The sequence below is a fragment of the Hoplias malabaricus genome, chromosome 16, assembly GCF_029633855.1.
Source record: "Hoplias malabaricus isolate fHopMal1 chromosome 16, fHopMal1.hap1, whole genome shotgun sequence".
Lineage (NCBI taxonomy): Eukaryota > Metazoa > Chordata > Actinopteri > Characiformes > Erythrinidae > Hoplias > Hoplias malabaricus.
In genome coordinates, this window is record NC_089815.1 from 28654602 (window position 1) to 28671741 (window position 17140).

The 17140-nt window shown below is 45.7% G+C and overlaps 1 protein-coding gene across 1 annotated transcript in view; it reads right to left on the bottom strand.

Annotated features, from left to right (window-relative positions):
- LOC136671270 (inactive N-acetylated-alpha-linked acidic dipeptidase-like protein 2) overlaps window positions 1-16750 on the bottom strand; it is a 271212-nt gene extending 254462 nt beyond the window's left edge. The window contains exon 1 of the mRNA XM_066646922.1: window positions 16618-16750. Within this exon, the coding sequence (XP_066503019.1) occupies window positions 16618-16660 (43 nt within the window). The 5' untranslated portion in view covers window positions 16661-16750. The remainder of the gene's footprint in view (window positions 1-16617) is intronic.
- Window positions 16751-17140: the final 390 nt, after the last annotated feature.

Below are 17140 nucleotides of genomic sequence, written 5' to 3' on the forward strand. Positions count from 1 at the left end.
TTTTTTGACGTTTGTGCACCGCGCCCCCGCAAGGCACTCCAGCTCCAGTGCTACGCCACCAATCACAGGTTCTGATGAAACAGGGATGAAACAGACGTGATGAGAGAGGCTGTTCTATCATGTTAGTCCATCAGGCCGGCCCTTGATTATTTTACTAAGCATGACTGTGCAAAGATAAGGCTCCGTATGAAGCGATGGACTCGGGCTGCTCGGGTCCCAGCGGAGCCAAAACAAAGCCAAACCAGAATCAGAATGATCTTATTTTGCCAAGCAAGGAATTGATGAGTAACATACTACAGAGAGTATGTTTAATATCTCAGACATTAGAGGCCATTAACTAAGGAGAAATAAACTTGTTAAGAATACACTGAACTAAAACAACAAGCAATTATATCCAAGAGATCCAGAGAAGGCGGATTCTCTGTGAGTAAAAAAAGGCCTCTGATTAAATTCAACATGAAACTACTTTAACTCTCTGCCCTTGTTTAAGGTTACCATGTCTCATTTAGCTGGAGTCTAGCTGTAAACCAATTACATGGCTGAACAGTGTGGCGAGTGAGTAGGCTAACAGTGGAACAGTGGTCAAACCGAGAGCTGTTTAAATTGACTTGCAAACTCATTTACCTAGAATTGCAGGGGAAAAAGAACAAAAACATCAGGCGAGGGTCTTATTTCACATCGAGCACAAAGTGCCATGATTAAAGAACCCACACTCTATACTTGATTCAACTAGTTGGCTCAGAAAATGCTTGAAGCCAAAACAAGAAATAGATTGAAAAAGGTCATAAAATGAATTCTCTCATGTGTTTTAAACTACCTTATTATATTTTATGTATTTTCACTGTACTTTTCTTCTGTTGGACAATTTTGTATAAATTAGCATTTGTTTTCCAGAAGGTATGGCACGGCTGCAGTGGAAGATAGGTAGTCGCATATAAAACAGAAGCATAATAATCAGATGCCAGGCCAAAGTCAAGAAAGAGGACCGAATCGCACTGAGAAGAGTCTGGTCCTGTTGGGTCTGGACAAGCATTTCAAGTTGTAATCTGGTACACATCAATGCTTGATTTACCTGCAGATAGCATTTAATGTCACCTATCCACATTAAAGCAATAAAACCATAATGCAACATGATACATTTAAGAAGTTAAAGACCCATGTAACAGCCGCATACAAGGTGCCAAGCCTGGTCCGAGTTTAAGACCCAGCAGCTTGACAGGGAGCAGAAGAGGTCATGGAATAGCACTGGAATAAACCCTGGAGGGGGCGCCAGTCCTACGCAGGTTAACACACACACATTGACTCACACACTCACACTTACGGATAATTTTGAGTCACCCATCCACCTACCAATGTGTGTTTTTGGACCATGGAAGGAAACCAGAGCACCCGGAGGAAACCCATGCTGACACAGGGAGAACACACCACACTCCTCACAGACAGTCACCCGGAGGAAACCCATGCAGACACAGGGAGAACACACCACACTCCTCACAGACAGTCACCCGGAGGAAACCCACGCAGACACAGGGAGAACACACCACACTCCTCACAGACAGTCACCCGGAGGAAACCCACGCAGACACAGGGAGAACACACCACACTCCTCACCGACAGTCACCCGGAGGAAACCCATGCGGACACAGAGAGAATACACCACACTCCTCACAGACAGTCACCCGGAGGAAACCCACGCAGACACAGGGAGAACACACAACACTCCTCACAGACAGTCACCCGAAGGAAACCCACGCAGACACAGGGAGAACACACCACACTCCTCACCGACAGTCACCCGGAGGAAACCCGCACAGACACAGAGAGAACACACCACACTCCTCACAGACAGTCACCCGGAGGAAACCCACACAGACACAAGGAGAACACACCACACTCCTCACAGACAGTCACCCGGAGCAGGACTCAAACCCACAACCTCTAAACGTTTGAGTGATATACACATTTAAAACCACTTCTGCATATTTTTGTCTGATTTTTACTGGTTAAATCAAAGTGAAATCTGATGTTGACACGTTATTATACATCTCCCCCATTCAGAGAGATAGGATCCTTGTCTTTTATGAGTGGGTGAGTATGTGAGAATAAAGGCCCAGGGGAGTTGAAAGATGCCCACTGAGTAGACAGACTTTCCTATAAGGAATATGTCTTGGCATTGTACCATGAAGGTCACTGGCTGTCTTCATTATCATGCAACACCCTGCCCACTCTTTCTTAAAAGCATGTCAGAATAAATGTCCGTTTGTTGTTGGGTGTGCTGCATGATATTTGAGAAAGTCATACTTTCAGGTTTTTCAATAAGCTCAACGTTTTAAAGCTGCCATGTCCAGGGAATTATGACTGACGAACAAAAGCATGCATGCCTCATCACTGACCCACTTAATTCACATGTGAATCGTACTATGTTCATGACCAAGGACATACCTGTACTGGTCATGGAGGATGTACGTTACACAATCAGTTACTGAGTGTGGGTCTAAACCAAGGTCTACTGTGTATCATCACCACGCTGTCTTAAGCTTACCTTGTGAAATAATGTACAGATGAGTAGATTACACAAATAACCCAGGACAGGGTTCACATTTGTTGAGTTTGTGTTGGAGGCTGTAAGGAAGCCTTTGTGATCAATGCAGTGCTCCTGGAGCTTATTGGAAAGCGGTGCACCAAAGGCTGTGACCCTCGACTCCAGCGTGCTAGCTCAGTATTTAAAAACCGTTTATGTGCCAAAAGAAGGCCAAGCACTGCATAAAATATGAGCAAAAACAGTGCGGCAGATAAGAAGTAATCTTCGAGGAGAAAAGAGTAGAATGGTAAAAAGTGCGGCACAATGCCAAAAGCGGTTTGTATCTAAAGTCTGTAACTGCCCTAAAAGCACAACAAATAGCATTGTCACATATTTATGTGCAGACTCTTGAATGCCAAAGTAAGCAGTGCACAGGTGTTTGGCAGAGATAAGGCCAGTCCTCTTTCCTGTTTTTTTTTTTTTTTTAAGGGTTTCTGCTCCCAAAAAAAAAGGTGGGTGGGGAGGACAGAGGGTGGGGGGGTCAATACATATTTCCCTATCCAGGGTTGTCAGTCATTTTGAGTGGATGGTACCATTGTATAGGGTCAGTTGTTATATTTATTGTATTATATATTACGCATATTTTTGGTAATTTGGAAGTGCTGTCATTGAAGTACTAAATAACGTATGGTCTGAATAGTAGACGCCTGACAGCCTCCAAATATTTAGGTCAGTGGTTATGGGATTCACCTGAGTCCTGCCAACTCCATCAGCGCCTCCACAGATGTTTAAAAAAGGAAAGAGGATGGGGCAGCACTGAAGTAGATATGAAAGCACGCTTAAAGATGCTCTTTGAAGAAATAAAGCCAGTTTTCCATGAGATCTTCAGGGTACCACAGCACCACACAGGGCCTTTATTTGGTTTGAACACTGAACATTCGATCTGGCTGCCTTGCAGACCAGGAAGAAGAGAAAAAATAAAAAAAGGGATTCAGTTATGACTGCCAATGAGATATGACACAATAGCATGTTTTCTGTGAGGTTAAACACTGTCGCTGATGCAGATTACAGCACATTGTCATGAGAGCACTAGTAAATCTGAGAGGCTGTCAGATATAATTCACATATTGTAATTCATGGTAAATGAATTGGACTTTGTGGTCTGTCACTTGAATACACCCATCCAAAGGCATCATTCACAGCTGCTAGCATCACACTACCAGGGAGTGTTACCAATCAGTGCTACTCAAGTCAAATATACTTCTGCTCATTTCAATAACAAGTCGTCTACACCACTGCTGCATCAGTGCTTGTCTCGGTGAAGGAAATGCCAATATCCTTAGGTACAAATGGAACTGGTGTAAATTAAATACATTCTGGGGGTCGAAGTCGTTTTATGTTTATTGTTTTCATATAAAGTTATTTTCTCAACCCCTCGGTCACTGATCAAAGTCTCCTCATTCTGAGAAGTGTCATTCCTTATTAAATAGATGGTTGGGGGCAATGGAAATACACTCAACCTTAAGTGTAAATCAATCAGTCACTTATTATATAATCATTATACTAGAAAACAATTATATTACGAAATTCATCATTCATTCATTGTCAGGGTCACGGAGGGTCTGGAGCCTACCTGAGGGCACTGGGTGCAATGCAGGGACACACCCTGGAGGGGGCGCCAGTCCTTTGCAAGGCAACACACACTCACATATTCACTCACATACTCAATCATGGACATTTTGAGTAGCCAATAAACCTACAGACGTGTTTTTTGGACCATGGGTGGAAACCAGAGCACCTGGAGGAAACACACGCGGACACGGGGGAGAACACACCAAACAGATCACAGATTATCACCCTGATTGAGGCTGAAACACACAACGCCAGGACCCTGGTGCTCTGTGAGAGAGAGACACTGTTGATCAACCCTATATTATAAAATACTATTGCAAAATATAGTCATATAACATTCATTGTCAAAGATACTGGTTTATATTGTATCTGTCTGAAGTGTTGAGGGCGGCACGGTGGTGCAGCAGGTTAGTGTCGCAGTCACGCAGCTCCAGGGGCCTGGAGGTTGTGGGTTCGATTCACGCTCCGGGTGACTGTCTGTGAGGAGTGTGGTGTGTTCTCCCTGTGTCTGCGTGGGTTTCCTCCGGGTGACTGTCTGTGAGGAGTGTGGTGTGTTCTCCCTGTGTCTGCGTGGGTTTCCTCCGGGTGACTGTCTGTGAGGAGTGTGGTGTGTTCTCCCTGTGTCTGCGTGGGTTTCCTCCGGGTGACTGTCTGTGAGGAGTGTGGTGTGTTCTCCCTGTGTCTGCGTGGGTTTCCTCCGGGTGACTGTCTGTGAGGAGTGTGGTGTGTTCTCCCTGTGTCTGCGTGGGTTTCCTCCGGGTGACTGTCTGTGAGGAGTGTGGTGTGTTCTCCCTGTGTCTGCGTGGGTTTCCTCCGGGTGACTGTCTGTGAGGAGTGTGGTGTGTTCTCCCTGTGTCTGCGTGGGTTTCCTCCGGGTGACTGTCTGTGAGGAGTGTGGTGTGTTCTCTCTGTGTCTGCATGGGTTTCCTTCAGGTGACTGTCTGTGAGGAATGTGGTGTGTTCTCCCTGTGTCTGCATGGGTTTCCTCCGGGTGACTGTCTGTGAGGAGTGTGGTGTGTTCTCCCTGTGTCTGCGAGGGTTTCCTCCAGGTGACTGTCTGTGAGGAGTGTGGTGTGTTCTCCCCGTGTCTGCGTGGGTTTCCTCCGGGTGCTCCGGTTTCCTCCCACAATCCAAAAACACACATTGGTAGGTGGATTGGCGACTCCAAAGTGTCCGTAGGTGTGAATGTGTGTGTGTCTGTGTTGACCTGTGAAGGACTGGTGCCCCCTCCAGGGTGTATTCCCACCTTGCGCCCAATGATTCCAGGTAGGCTCTGGACCCACCGCAACCCTGAACTGGATAAGGGTTACAGATAATGAATGAATGAATGAAGTGTTGAATTAAAAATACTGACTTTTATTCTAAAATGTTGATAAATATGTTATGGTCAGGTCACTTTACTATATTTAGCCATGTAAAAGATTAAAATTGCATTTTTATTGTTGTAATATTTATTTGTTAAAGGAAAGACAGTACCTTGAGTTCGAGGACAAAGATCCAGGCAAGAGCCTGAGTACACAACTTGAAATAACAAGAAAATACATTTTGATTCAGGAATGTGCTGTTGGGCTGCCTGACATTTAGTGGATATTAAAATGTATAATCCTGTTTAAAAATCAATTTACATCAAAGCTAGGAAACTTATATAAGCAATGAATAGATTCTTGCAGATATAAACTGCACATCATGAGCTTAATAAAACTGTTTGAATTCATCGTTTTGAAAGCCTTGATTATCATTGACCCACTGACATTTAATCTCCAATAACGACTTCATATGAAGCCTATTTGTTCTTTTGTCGAACAGCAAAAGACTCCTGCTGACCATCAGTAAAACGCAAATTCAAATGATCAGTCTTGAACTTAGAACTTTGTGGCAAAAGAAGATAGAAACTTCGGGGCACAATCAGAAGAGCATCCCCATAAGCTGTAGCTGCTACATGTTCACTACGTTCAACGAGATTTCAGTCCTAATTGTATATGTGCTAGAGGGCACTGCTCTCATGTTGTAGACGGTGCCAATCCACGCTCTACTGAGAAGGACACAGGCTCGTTCCAGAATAACACGTCTCTCCCCTTCTGTCCTTCAGAAATGATGGGCAAAAAAATGTATTACAAATCGAGCGACCACACAGGGCGACCCACATTTCCATTAAATAGCCCAATTCGAGAGAAAACACAGAACTTGTGAAGATGGTCACCTTGATTTATCGGTGCCAAGGCCAGCGTCTTCACAGCTCTGTTTCATCTCTGAAGACCACAAACTAAAATCGTTCACCCACAGAGCACTGCTTCCCCTCCGCCGCCTCCTCTTCTGGGCAATAAGTGATTGCTCATTCTTGCATGATATTTCCTGCCACAAATGAAGAAGAAAATTCACGTGTGAATTATTAACGTCAGCTCTCAGAATCAATCAAGTCCTGCTGCTGTCAAATCTGACCCGGCGACCATGTACGCAGGGGTCTAACACTGATTGGTTCAATCCACAATTTCTTGTGAAATGCTGCTCATTTGAAGGCTTTAAAATAAAATATAATAAAATAAATTAAAATGGAACTCGCTGATTTTCTTTGGGTAAAACACAAGGTAAAAGGATCAGAGTCAACTATCAAAAGTATGTGATCTGGATGTCTGTATTTCTATTCTATATCTTCTGTAGACTTGCTTTGGAGTTTTCCCAAAAACAAAAAGACCCACACTTCCATACCTCCAGTCTCCGGCTGCATTTTCTGCTTCTCACAATCCACAATTCTCATTCCCTGATATTGATGTCTAGGAATTTTATTTATTTTTTTTGGCATTTATTTCCTTTTTTAATTTTCCTCTTTTTTAATCTCCAAACATTTTTGTTCACATCTGAATGATGGTCTTTCAGGTCTTGTATGGATGTTAGATATTATTGATTATCAGTCACCTGGAGGAAACCCACGCAGACACAGAGAGAACACACCACACTCCTCACAGACAGTCACCCGGAGGAAACCCACGCAGCCACAGAGAGAACACACCACACTCCTCACAGACAGTCACCCGGAGGAAACCCACGCAGACACAGAGAGAACACAACACACTCCTCACAGACAGTCACCCGGAGGAAACCCACGCAGACACAGGGAGAACACACCACACTCCTCACAGACAGTCTCCCAGAGGAAACCCACGCAAACACAGGGAGAACACACCACACTCCTCACAGACAGTCACCTGGAGGAAACCCACGCAGACACAGAGAGAACACACCACACTCCTCACAGACAGTCACCCGGAGCGGGAATTGAACCCATAACCAACCTCCAGGCCCCTGGAGCTGTGTGACTGCGACACCTACCTGCTGCACCACCGTGCCGCCCCGTTAGATATTAATGTGTGACATTATTGTGTGTAAAACCTATCAGAAAACTTTAGTAAACGTTCATCTCCCCCTCTTTTAAACCAAATACATGTAAATAATTTTTGAATTGTAATAATTTCTAGAATGTTAAAAACAGGAGCGATCTTAAGTGCCTGTATTTGAATGAGAGAAAGCACTTGCTGAAACAGATGTAATTAAAGATCAATTATAAAGCTGCCCAGGGATATAATTATATGCTTGAGGAAGGTGTCTTCAAGCAACAAGCAGGGTTCAACAAACAGGAGCAATTTAGTGTCATGTTTGGTGAGGTTCAATAACAGATAACGTAAATAGTGCCATATTCTCCCCTGATAATGTTCTACTCTGTAACGAAAAGAACAATGTGCCACGCCTGCCTATCACAACTGTGGAGCTGTGTCTCTTCACCCATTTGAAAATGATTGCGCGAACATATAATAAGGTGAGGATTAGTGGGCGGAGATATTCAAGGTGCACCCATTGCTGCCACAAGGGTTTAGTTGTGAATGCACAGCTTATAATATCTTTACAAGCATGAAATAGATTCACGCACCTTGGACGAGCTCCATGCAAGGCATCACACCCTCTGTACTGAAACAATATCCCAAACCTCTGGGATAAGTTGAAGTGGAGTATTTGATCCAGAACTAATCATCCAGCATCAGTAGCTGACCCTGCTAATGCTGTCATGGTTGAATAACATCAAGTCCTGGCTGATGTCTACATAGCACGTGACAAAACAATGTCTGAGAGTCATCTACAATCATAACAACATGGCTACGTACGCACGCGATGCTTCTCATTTTCCCACAGGACACATTGAACAATTATACATTTAAGACCAGTGTCCTTGAGACTTCAAAGCCAATGCTTTGGTGTCGGATTCACTCCCATTATCTCACGCTTAAACATGCTCATGGGAGCGCTGTCTTTAAAACCCTGGGCTCTGTGTATGGAGGAAATTAAGACCCTAAGATGTGTCCTTCCTTATTACGCATGCAATAGCTGATACTCCTGACCTTCATGAAAAGCCATATCACGAGAGCTGGGAAAGGCACAAAGGCCTGATCCATTTGGCCCCAGCAGAAAGGCGTCATCCACTACCATGGACAGGAGTTCCCAGGGTTCTCTCTGTGCTGAAACTCAGGAGAACATGCTAATGTGCCTGGGAGGCATTCTTTTTTCCTCACTGTTTTATTCTAAGTGCTACTTTTTTCTATATTGAAATGATTATTACACACCCGGCATTAGTGTTAATGACTCATTAAACTGTTCAGTTCTAAGAAATCTATACAACAGAGATAGAAAAAGAAGTCACTGATGCTCCAAGTCTTTCTAAATACATGAAAGTAATTGTATACACTATAAAAATGTAATAATGCTGATCCCAATCTCAGAGCACTATTATAAAAAGCAGCTGATCATTTAAAATGCTTATTCCACTACTATTTCTTTCTGTTATTCACCAGAACTCTAAGTTCTCAAAACACGGGAGAGCTGTTTAGGTCCATTTAGATTCCTCTCCTCTAGTGACTGCTTCTTTAGCCAAAATCCCTGACCCTCGCTCTGACAGGCCCCCAATCCCCAGCCCATTGCTGCTCTATTAGCAATCAAGCATGTCATAGCAGGTGCTGCAGTGTGGCCTCGCTCACTCGTAAATCTGTAGAGCTGCAGCAGAGGGAGGCCAGCACCAACCGCCACCTCCTGCATCCTGGAAAACAACACACCGCACATATATATAAGCAGGTATCTCCAAAATAGTAACTACTTGATAGTAGTAATCATTTTGGAGCATTCCTATTGGTCCATTTATCAAGAGATGTTCACACTAGCTGAAGGGCATCTGTGTTCCTTGAGATACCGTTTTTATAAGGCATGTATATACACTGGACAATCACTGGATTCGGAACACCTATCTTGTAACTACATTCATTGTGTATCATATCAGCTCCACTGAGCACACAGCAGCGCTTAGTGTTTTTACAATTACAGACCACCTGTAGTCCACCTGTTTCTTTACGTAATATTGTCATCCCCATTTCCCCGTTTTTCAATGGTCCGGACCTCCACAGGACCAACAGAGAGCGGGTATGGTTTGAGTGGTGAATCATTCTCCGTGCTGCAGTGGCACTGACGTGGTGGTGGTGTGTTAGTGTGTGTTTTACTGGTGCGAGTGGATCAGACACAGCAGTGCTGCTGGAGTTTTTAAACCCCTCAGTGTCACTGCTGGACTGAGAGTAGTCCACTGACCAAATGAAGTCCATCAGTGACGAAGGACTAGAGGACGACCGACACACAGTGTGCTTTACACCTTGTAGGTGTAGGTGTACACCTTTACACCTACCTGCTGCGGTGGCGCAGCAGGTAGTGTCGCAGTCACACAGCTCCAGGGGCCTGGAGGTTGTGGGTTCGATTCCCGCTCCGAGTGACTGTCTGTGAGGAGTGTGGTGTGTTCTCCCTGTGTCTACGTGGGTTTCCTCAGGGTGACTGTCTGTTTGGAGTGTGGTGTGGTCTCCCTGTGTCTGCATGGGTTTCCTCCGGGTGACTGTCTGTTTGGAGTGTGGTGTGTTCTCCCTGTGTCTGCGTGGGTTTCCTCCGGGTGACTGTCTGTGAGGAGTGTGGTGTGTTCTCCCTGTGTCTGTGTGGGTTTCCTCCGGGTGCTCCGGTTTCCTCCCACATTCCAAAAACACACTCAAAAGTGTCCGTAGGTGTGAGTGTGTGTGTTTGTCTGTGTTGCCCTGTGAAGGTCTGGTGCCCCCTCCAGGGTATTTCCACCTTGTGCCCAATGATTCCATGTAGGCTCTGGACCCATCGCGACCCTGAATTGGATAAGTGCTTACAGATAATGAATGAATGAATGAAGGTGGACCAATGACATATTTGAGAAGACACCGTGTTTAAAAACTCCAGCAGCACTGCTGTGTCTGATCCACTCCTACAGTTTCTCCACCTGTGGGGGAACAGGGTGAAATGGGGAAAAGAAAGTATGCAGAGAAACAACTGGTGCTCCTGTGTGTTCAGTGGAGTTGGTAAAATGGACAATGAGTATAGATACAAGGTAGGTGTTCCTAATCCAGTGATTGTTCAGTGTATACATCGTATATTGCGCACACAGATTCCAAGAGATGCCATTAACGCAAATGATTTTTGAGTCAAGTGACCCTGAACAACTTCTAAGTGAGAGACACGGGAATGGTTCAAGGCAAACACTTAACTGGGTCACGGCGGAGTGAGAAGGTAAATTAAATAAAGTGCAGCTGATGAACACCTCTCAACAGAGAAAGGAAAAATTACTACCCTCAACTCAACAGCCACAGAGAGGATGGGGAGGTAATCAACTAAGCACAGGTCAAAAACACACGGAGCAGAGCCAGAAATAGTCCTTCGGTGACCTTTTATCTAGAAACACTGAATAGGGCCACGCTGCTTGCCTTCTGTCGAATCAGTGAAAACACATGTGTCTGGATGACTATTCATCACAGCATCTTGCAGCTCTGCACAGACATCCACAGTCAGCAAACAGCCTCTCTGCACCAGGCAGAAACATTCTGCACATGAGTCACTTTACGTGAGAGTCAGAACGCTGGAGGCTTCACTACTAGACTCCATCTGAGAGGCTGTTAAAAAAAAAGAGAAAGAAATGAAGCACATTACAGGCTCTATTTAAATTGACATATTTAAATAGTGAGAACGAAGAGGGAATAAAAAAAGGAAAAGGAAAAGGATGGCTAAAAGCAGCTTAGAGTTTTCTTTTATGGACGAGGGACAGCTCTGCGCTCGTATGCACGCTGCTCAAATATCCGTCCGCTTTCCCCGTTTCACATCTCCTGGCAACTTTTCTTTTTCACGTCGACAAACTCCATTACAGACTTGACAAATCCATTACAGACCCATGGAGAGTTTTTCCCTCTTCAGAGAAAAAATAAAAAAGTAAAAAGATATGGGAGGGTTGGGGGGGGGGGTTACATTATTTTTCCCTGTGACTGGTGGAGGAATATCATGAATAAAGCAGGTACTCAAGCTGGCAGTTGTGAAGCCTAAGGCCGCAGGCCCATGCGCGAAGAATTGAGATTAACAGCAACACAGTGTAAAGAGAAGTTCACACTGGAGCTATCGAAGCAGTGCACATAGTTTGATCTGGGCTGCTAGGCCCGACACTTATCTCAGCACCAGAAACACACCAAGAGAGTTGCTGGACATTTGGTCAGTAGCAATGTGTTTCTGTTATGCAGCTCCACGGGCCTGGAGGTTGTGGGTTCGAGTGCTGCTACGGGTGACTGTCTGTGAGGAGTATGGTGTGTTATCCCTGTGTCCGCGTGGGTTTCCTCCGGGTGACTGTCTTTGAGGAGTGTTGTGTGTTTTCCCTGTGTCTGCATGGGTTTCCTCCGGGTGACTGTCTGTGAGGAGTGTGGTGTGTTCTCACTGTGTCTGCGTGGGTTTCCTCCGGGTGACTGTCTGTGAGGAGTGTGGTGTGTTGTCCCTGTGTCTGCGTGGGTTTCCTCCGGGTGACTGTCTGTGAGGAGAGTGGTGTGTTCTCCCTGTGTCCGCGAGGGTTTCCTCCGGGTGACTGTCTGCGAGGAGTGTGGTGTGTTCTCTCTGTGTCTGCGTGGGTTTCCTCCGGGTCACTGTCTGTGAGGAGTGTGATGTGTTCTCCCTGTGTCTGCGTGGGTTTCCTCCGGGTCTGTCTGTGAGGAGTGTGGTGTGTTCTCCCTGTGTCTGTGTGGGTTTCCTCCGGGTGACTGTCTGTGAGGAGTGTGGTGTGTTCTCCCTGTGTCTGTGTGGGTTTCCTCCGGGTGACTGTCTGTGAGGAGTGTGGTGTGTTCTCCCTGTGTCTGGGTGGGTTTCCTCCGGGTGACTGTCTGTGAGGAGTGTGGTGTGTTCTCTCTGTGTCTGCGTGGGTTTCCTCCGGGTGCTCCCACGCTCCCAAAACACACGATGGCAGGTGGACTGGTGACTCAACAGTGTCCATAAGTGTGAGTGTGTGTCAGCCTGTGAAGGACTGGTGCCCCCCCACCAAGGTATGTTCCTGCGTTGCGCCCAGTAATCCACCGCGACCCTAAAGCCGTTACAGACAATGAACGACTGAATTTATGTTAGCTAATTACCTTCGGTTGCTCTTCTTGACACACAACAAAATGATCGGTTTAGAGCATTTTTAACTGACATGAACCTACTTTAACATCTATAAGCCTTATTCCAACAAGCCATTAGTCCAGCCTGCTGTTGAGCATAACTGGGCCACTTTCTCCTGTCCTGATTGGTGGCAGGCAGCCTGGTGGAAGCAGTGTAAGGCGGTGCAGTGTAAATTGAGTGGCGCTGCCTCATGGAAAGGCACTGGCAGAAGCCTGGCGTGATGCACGCAGAGAGCAAATGTGATCTCTAATAGAGAGTGGCACGTCGGGAGCAACGAGGCAAAGTGAGTGAGTGGAAATGAGCGCACCTCTGCGAAATGAAAACTAAACTGAATGCACAGAAAGGGTGGAAGAACGACTAAATAAAAATGGGAATGTGACAGGTTGAGATCTCCATCGTGGGCTCATGAAAGGCTGAGGGCAACCTACTGAGTTAAGAAGAACGTTTTTTTTTCTTTAAGGCAAACAGAGACGTTAGCTCCTGCTTCCTAATAATAACTTGAGCACATCCAGGCCCCTCTCTTCTTGTGTGTGTTTGACAGGGTGAAACAGGTGTGCAGGAAGTGTGCTACGCTGAGGTGTCCATTTGCCTTTGTGAGCCGGAGGAGGACTGAGCTAGGCTTATCAATGGCAGATGATAATGAACAAATACGGGATGGGGTCAGTTAACAAAAGAAGGCCCACCAGGGCTAAGATACTAGGCCATGGCAGTGGCTCCATGTTCCTTTGTAATTTAAGAGATCATATTTCAAAGGAGGAAGGTGAGAGAGAGAGAGAGAGAGAGAGAGAGAGAGAGAGAGAGAGAGAGAGAGAGAGAGAACTGATACGATGCATTCCCTGGGTAGTGTGTCAGAAAACACTGAGGAAAAAAAACACCACAAGGGCAGGTCTAAGTTATTAGTTCCCCACCACTGACTCAGTGGCAGAAGTTCTGCTCAGACAGTGGGAGGAATGTAGCTCCCTGCTTGTCATTGACAGACAACAAAAGCACTCTGTCTCAGGTTTTAGGTCACTGCCCCCCAAGGCAGGCAACCATGGCCCAACACTGATATTGGCACCAAAACGTCCTTAAAATAAGGCTTGCGTTAAAATAAATCAATCGCTTCAAAATGACTGAGTTCTTCATACATTTAGAATATGGGTCAATTGTTCAATTTCCAGTCAAAACATTCATTCATTATCTGTAACCCTTATCCAGTTCAGGGTCGCGGTGGGTCCAGAGCCTACCTGGAATCACTGGGCACAAGGAGGGAATACACCCTGGAGGGGGCGCCAGTCCTTCACAGGGCAACACACACACTTACGGACACTTTTGACTTGCCAATCCACCTACAAACGTGTGTTTTTGGACTGTGGGAGGAAACCGGAGCACCTGGAGGAAACCCACACAGACACAGGGAGAACACACCACACTCCTCACAGACAGTCACCCGGAGGAAACCCATGCAGACACAGAGAGAACACACCACACTCCTCACAGACGGTCACCCGGAGGAAACCCATGCAGACACAGAGAGAACACACCACACTCCTCAAAGACAGTCACCCGGAAGAAACTCACGCAGACACAGAGAGAACACACCACACTCCTCACAGACGGTCACCCGGAGGAAACCCACGCAGACACAGGGAGAACACACCACACTCCTCACAGACAGTCACCCGGAGGAAACCCATGCAGACACAGGGAGAACACATCACACTCCTCACACACAGTCACCTGGAGGAAACCCACGCAGACACAGGGAGAACACACCACACTCCTCACAGACAGTCACCCGGAGCGGGACTCAAACCCACAACCTCCAGGTCCCTGGAGCTGTGTGACTGCGACACCTACCTGCTGCACCACCGTGTCGTCCCCCAGTCAAAACAGCAATACATTTATTACAATGTAAGCTAAACTATGTGCATAAGGAAGGGTAGAGTCCAAAACTGGATACTTAAATTTCAGTTAACGCTAAACGTCCACTTTCAAATGGATTGCACTTTCAAATGTGGCTAAATTCACTTGTTATAGGGCTGTCACATCCTCTGAAGAGCTTATTAAGAAATAATGAATTGCAATAATGAAAACATATCATAATGTCTGCACTTCACTGGAATAAACACTGTTTATACAGGCACAGGTATTACGAGTACGTGTTCTGTTCTGGCTAAAAGTCCCCATTTTATCTTTTGTAATCCACAGCCAGGCATCGTGGGAGAAGGGTGAAAGAAGAGATGAATATTCCTGTTGAAACTGATCACATTTGCACCTTTGACCTGTTGGGGCCCTGGCAGAAAGAGCACAGTGTGTTTCATCAATCTAACAAGTGTGGACAAGGTGACCTGGGTCTTAAACAGCAGAGCCAGGAGAGAGTCTCTCTCTCACACACACACACACACACCTCTCCTTCTATTGTCCACCACCGAGATTAAGCCTCTAGCATTAATGAGCTACCTGGAAGGAATGCCAACCTGCGAGAGCGATGCAATAAAGAACGGCTTACTGTACACACACCACACACAGCAGCCTGACGACAGAACACCTCACACAGCACAGGCCTGCGGAGCAACTCTGTTACTCATTCCTCTATTCACCCTGAGGCTGACACACCAACAACAGGCTCGGATTGTTTAACCTGCTGTACACACTCACTGCTAAACTTGATGACCACAACGTTTCGTCTGGAATCAAGGCACAATTCTTATGTCGTATGCCCCCCCCCCAACCCCACCTCGCCCTCCTCCACCGCTTTGCTGCCTCTACTCATCTGGGAAGCCTTTATTCTACATGTTGGAACATTTTATGTGAGGATTTGATAGCAGCCTCGAGAGCATGAGGTCGGACGATTCGTTTTCATTCGGAGAACAGTTTCACCGCTCCACAGCTCAGCGCTGGGGGCCATTGTGGTGATGCTCATGTGCAGCTGCTCCATAGCATCCACACTCAGGCGAGCTTATGGATGCAATTCAGTGTCAGCAGGTTGTGAGATCACTAATTATAACGTGTGTCCCCAGGATACGGGAATATGTCACGTGTCACACAAACGTATATATAATATATAAATAAAATATGCGTTGGATTGCATGGGCCTCAAATTTGTCCATTCTATCCCGACCGTGCCTGCCCTCACATGCAGCTTGCAAAAATATGCTCAGCTCAAATTGCTTGAGCAACACTGACGCAACATAGGGGCACTTCTGAGGCATACCAAGAGATTTTCCCCCCATAAATCAACATGAATATTAATACAATGTGTAAACAGACCGTAGTTTCCTAAGCTGCAACTTTGAATCAGAATAAAAAACGTAGAGGTCACTTGCAATCATTATTTTCAGTCAGTCACAGTATGATACATGGAAATGTATGAAATGATTACGTCACGGTGTTACTCCACATGGACACAGATGAACTAACCACCAGGGAAGTAGTTCCAGACGCCTCCAGACCTTTAAAATTAAAAAGCTGTAGATGATTCACTCAACATGAGGTCGTATTAAAATAAGATCCAGAATATGTTGTATTTGCAGCAGTGATCAAATCTCCTACCAGTTCCATAAATAAGAAGAGTTTGCCCAAAATATTTCAGTACTTATTAATGGTGTCTGGTTTTGTAATACTGAGCACTGTTTAAAAACAAACAGCATGCACAGAACGAAGAAAATGCACAAATAAAGGAACGCCGTGACTGTAATAGTTAAATCCACTGCTATTTGCAAAAGAGAACAGTGAAATACGGCAGTTCCCGTCTGGTGTCATCACCCTGTCAAACCTAATGAGCATTATTTAAGGTGGCGCAGGAGGCAGCCCAGCTAGAGCCATTTAAACCACACGCCACTCTGTGTGAGACTAGGGCACAGATCGGCTCGGAACGAGAGCCTGTTGCACCTGCGGTACTTCGCTGTCCCGACGCGGCACTGAAAACTTCAACACAGAGATCATTACAGAGGAAAAAGTTGAGCAGCATGAGCATTTACCTTCCACCACTGAGCTGAGATGGAATCCTTGTGTGTCCCCCATTGTAAGCTCTCTCCTCCCTCTCTCCCTAATACTCTCTCTCTCTCTCTCTCTCTCTCTGCTGACAGGAGAGGTGAGCGTCTAATAGCTTCCCATGTAGCAACGTCGTCTCCTCAAGAGTTCTTTTTTTGTTAAAGAGTTTCGTGAAAGTAGCACAAGCCTCTTCCTGCCTCACCTGAACTCATCTAACCTGTTCTGCTGTTGATAGACACTTCCTCCTCCCCACTGCTCTCCCCATGCACCTGCTGAAACCAGACACATATGTGAGAAAATAATGTACAATAAGCAAAAACAAAGCCAGTAACACATTAAAGGTCAAGGATATATGACACTCACCGACATGAAAAAGAAGATAGTGTTTGGAATCTGCCTTTCCCTGGGGTGGGAAATATACATTATTGTATTTTATATAAAATTATATTTATAGAAATCACTGTCTGTGAGAAGTGTGGTGTGTTCTCCCTGTGTCTGCGTGGGTTTCCT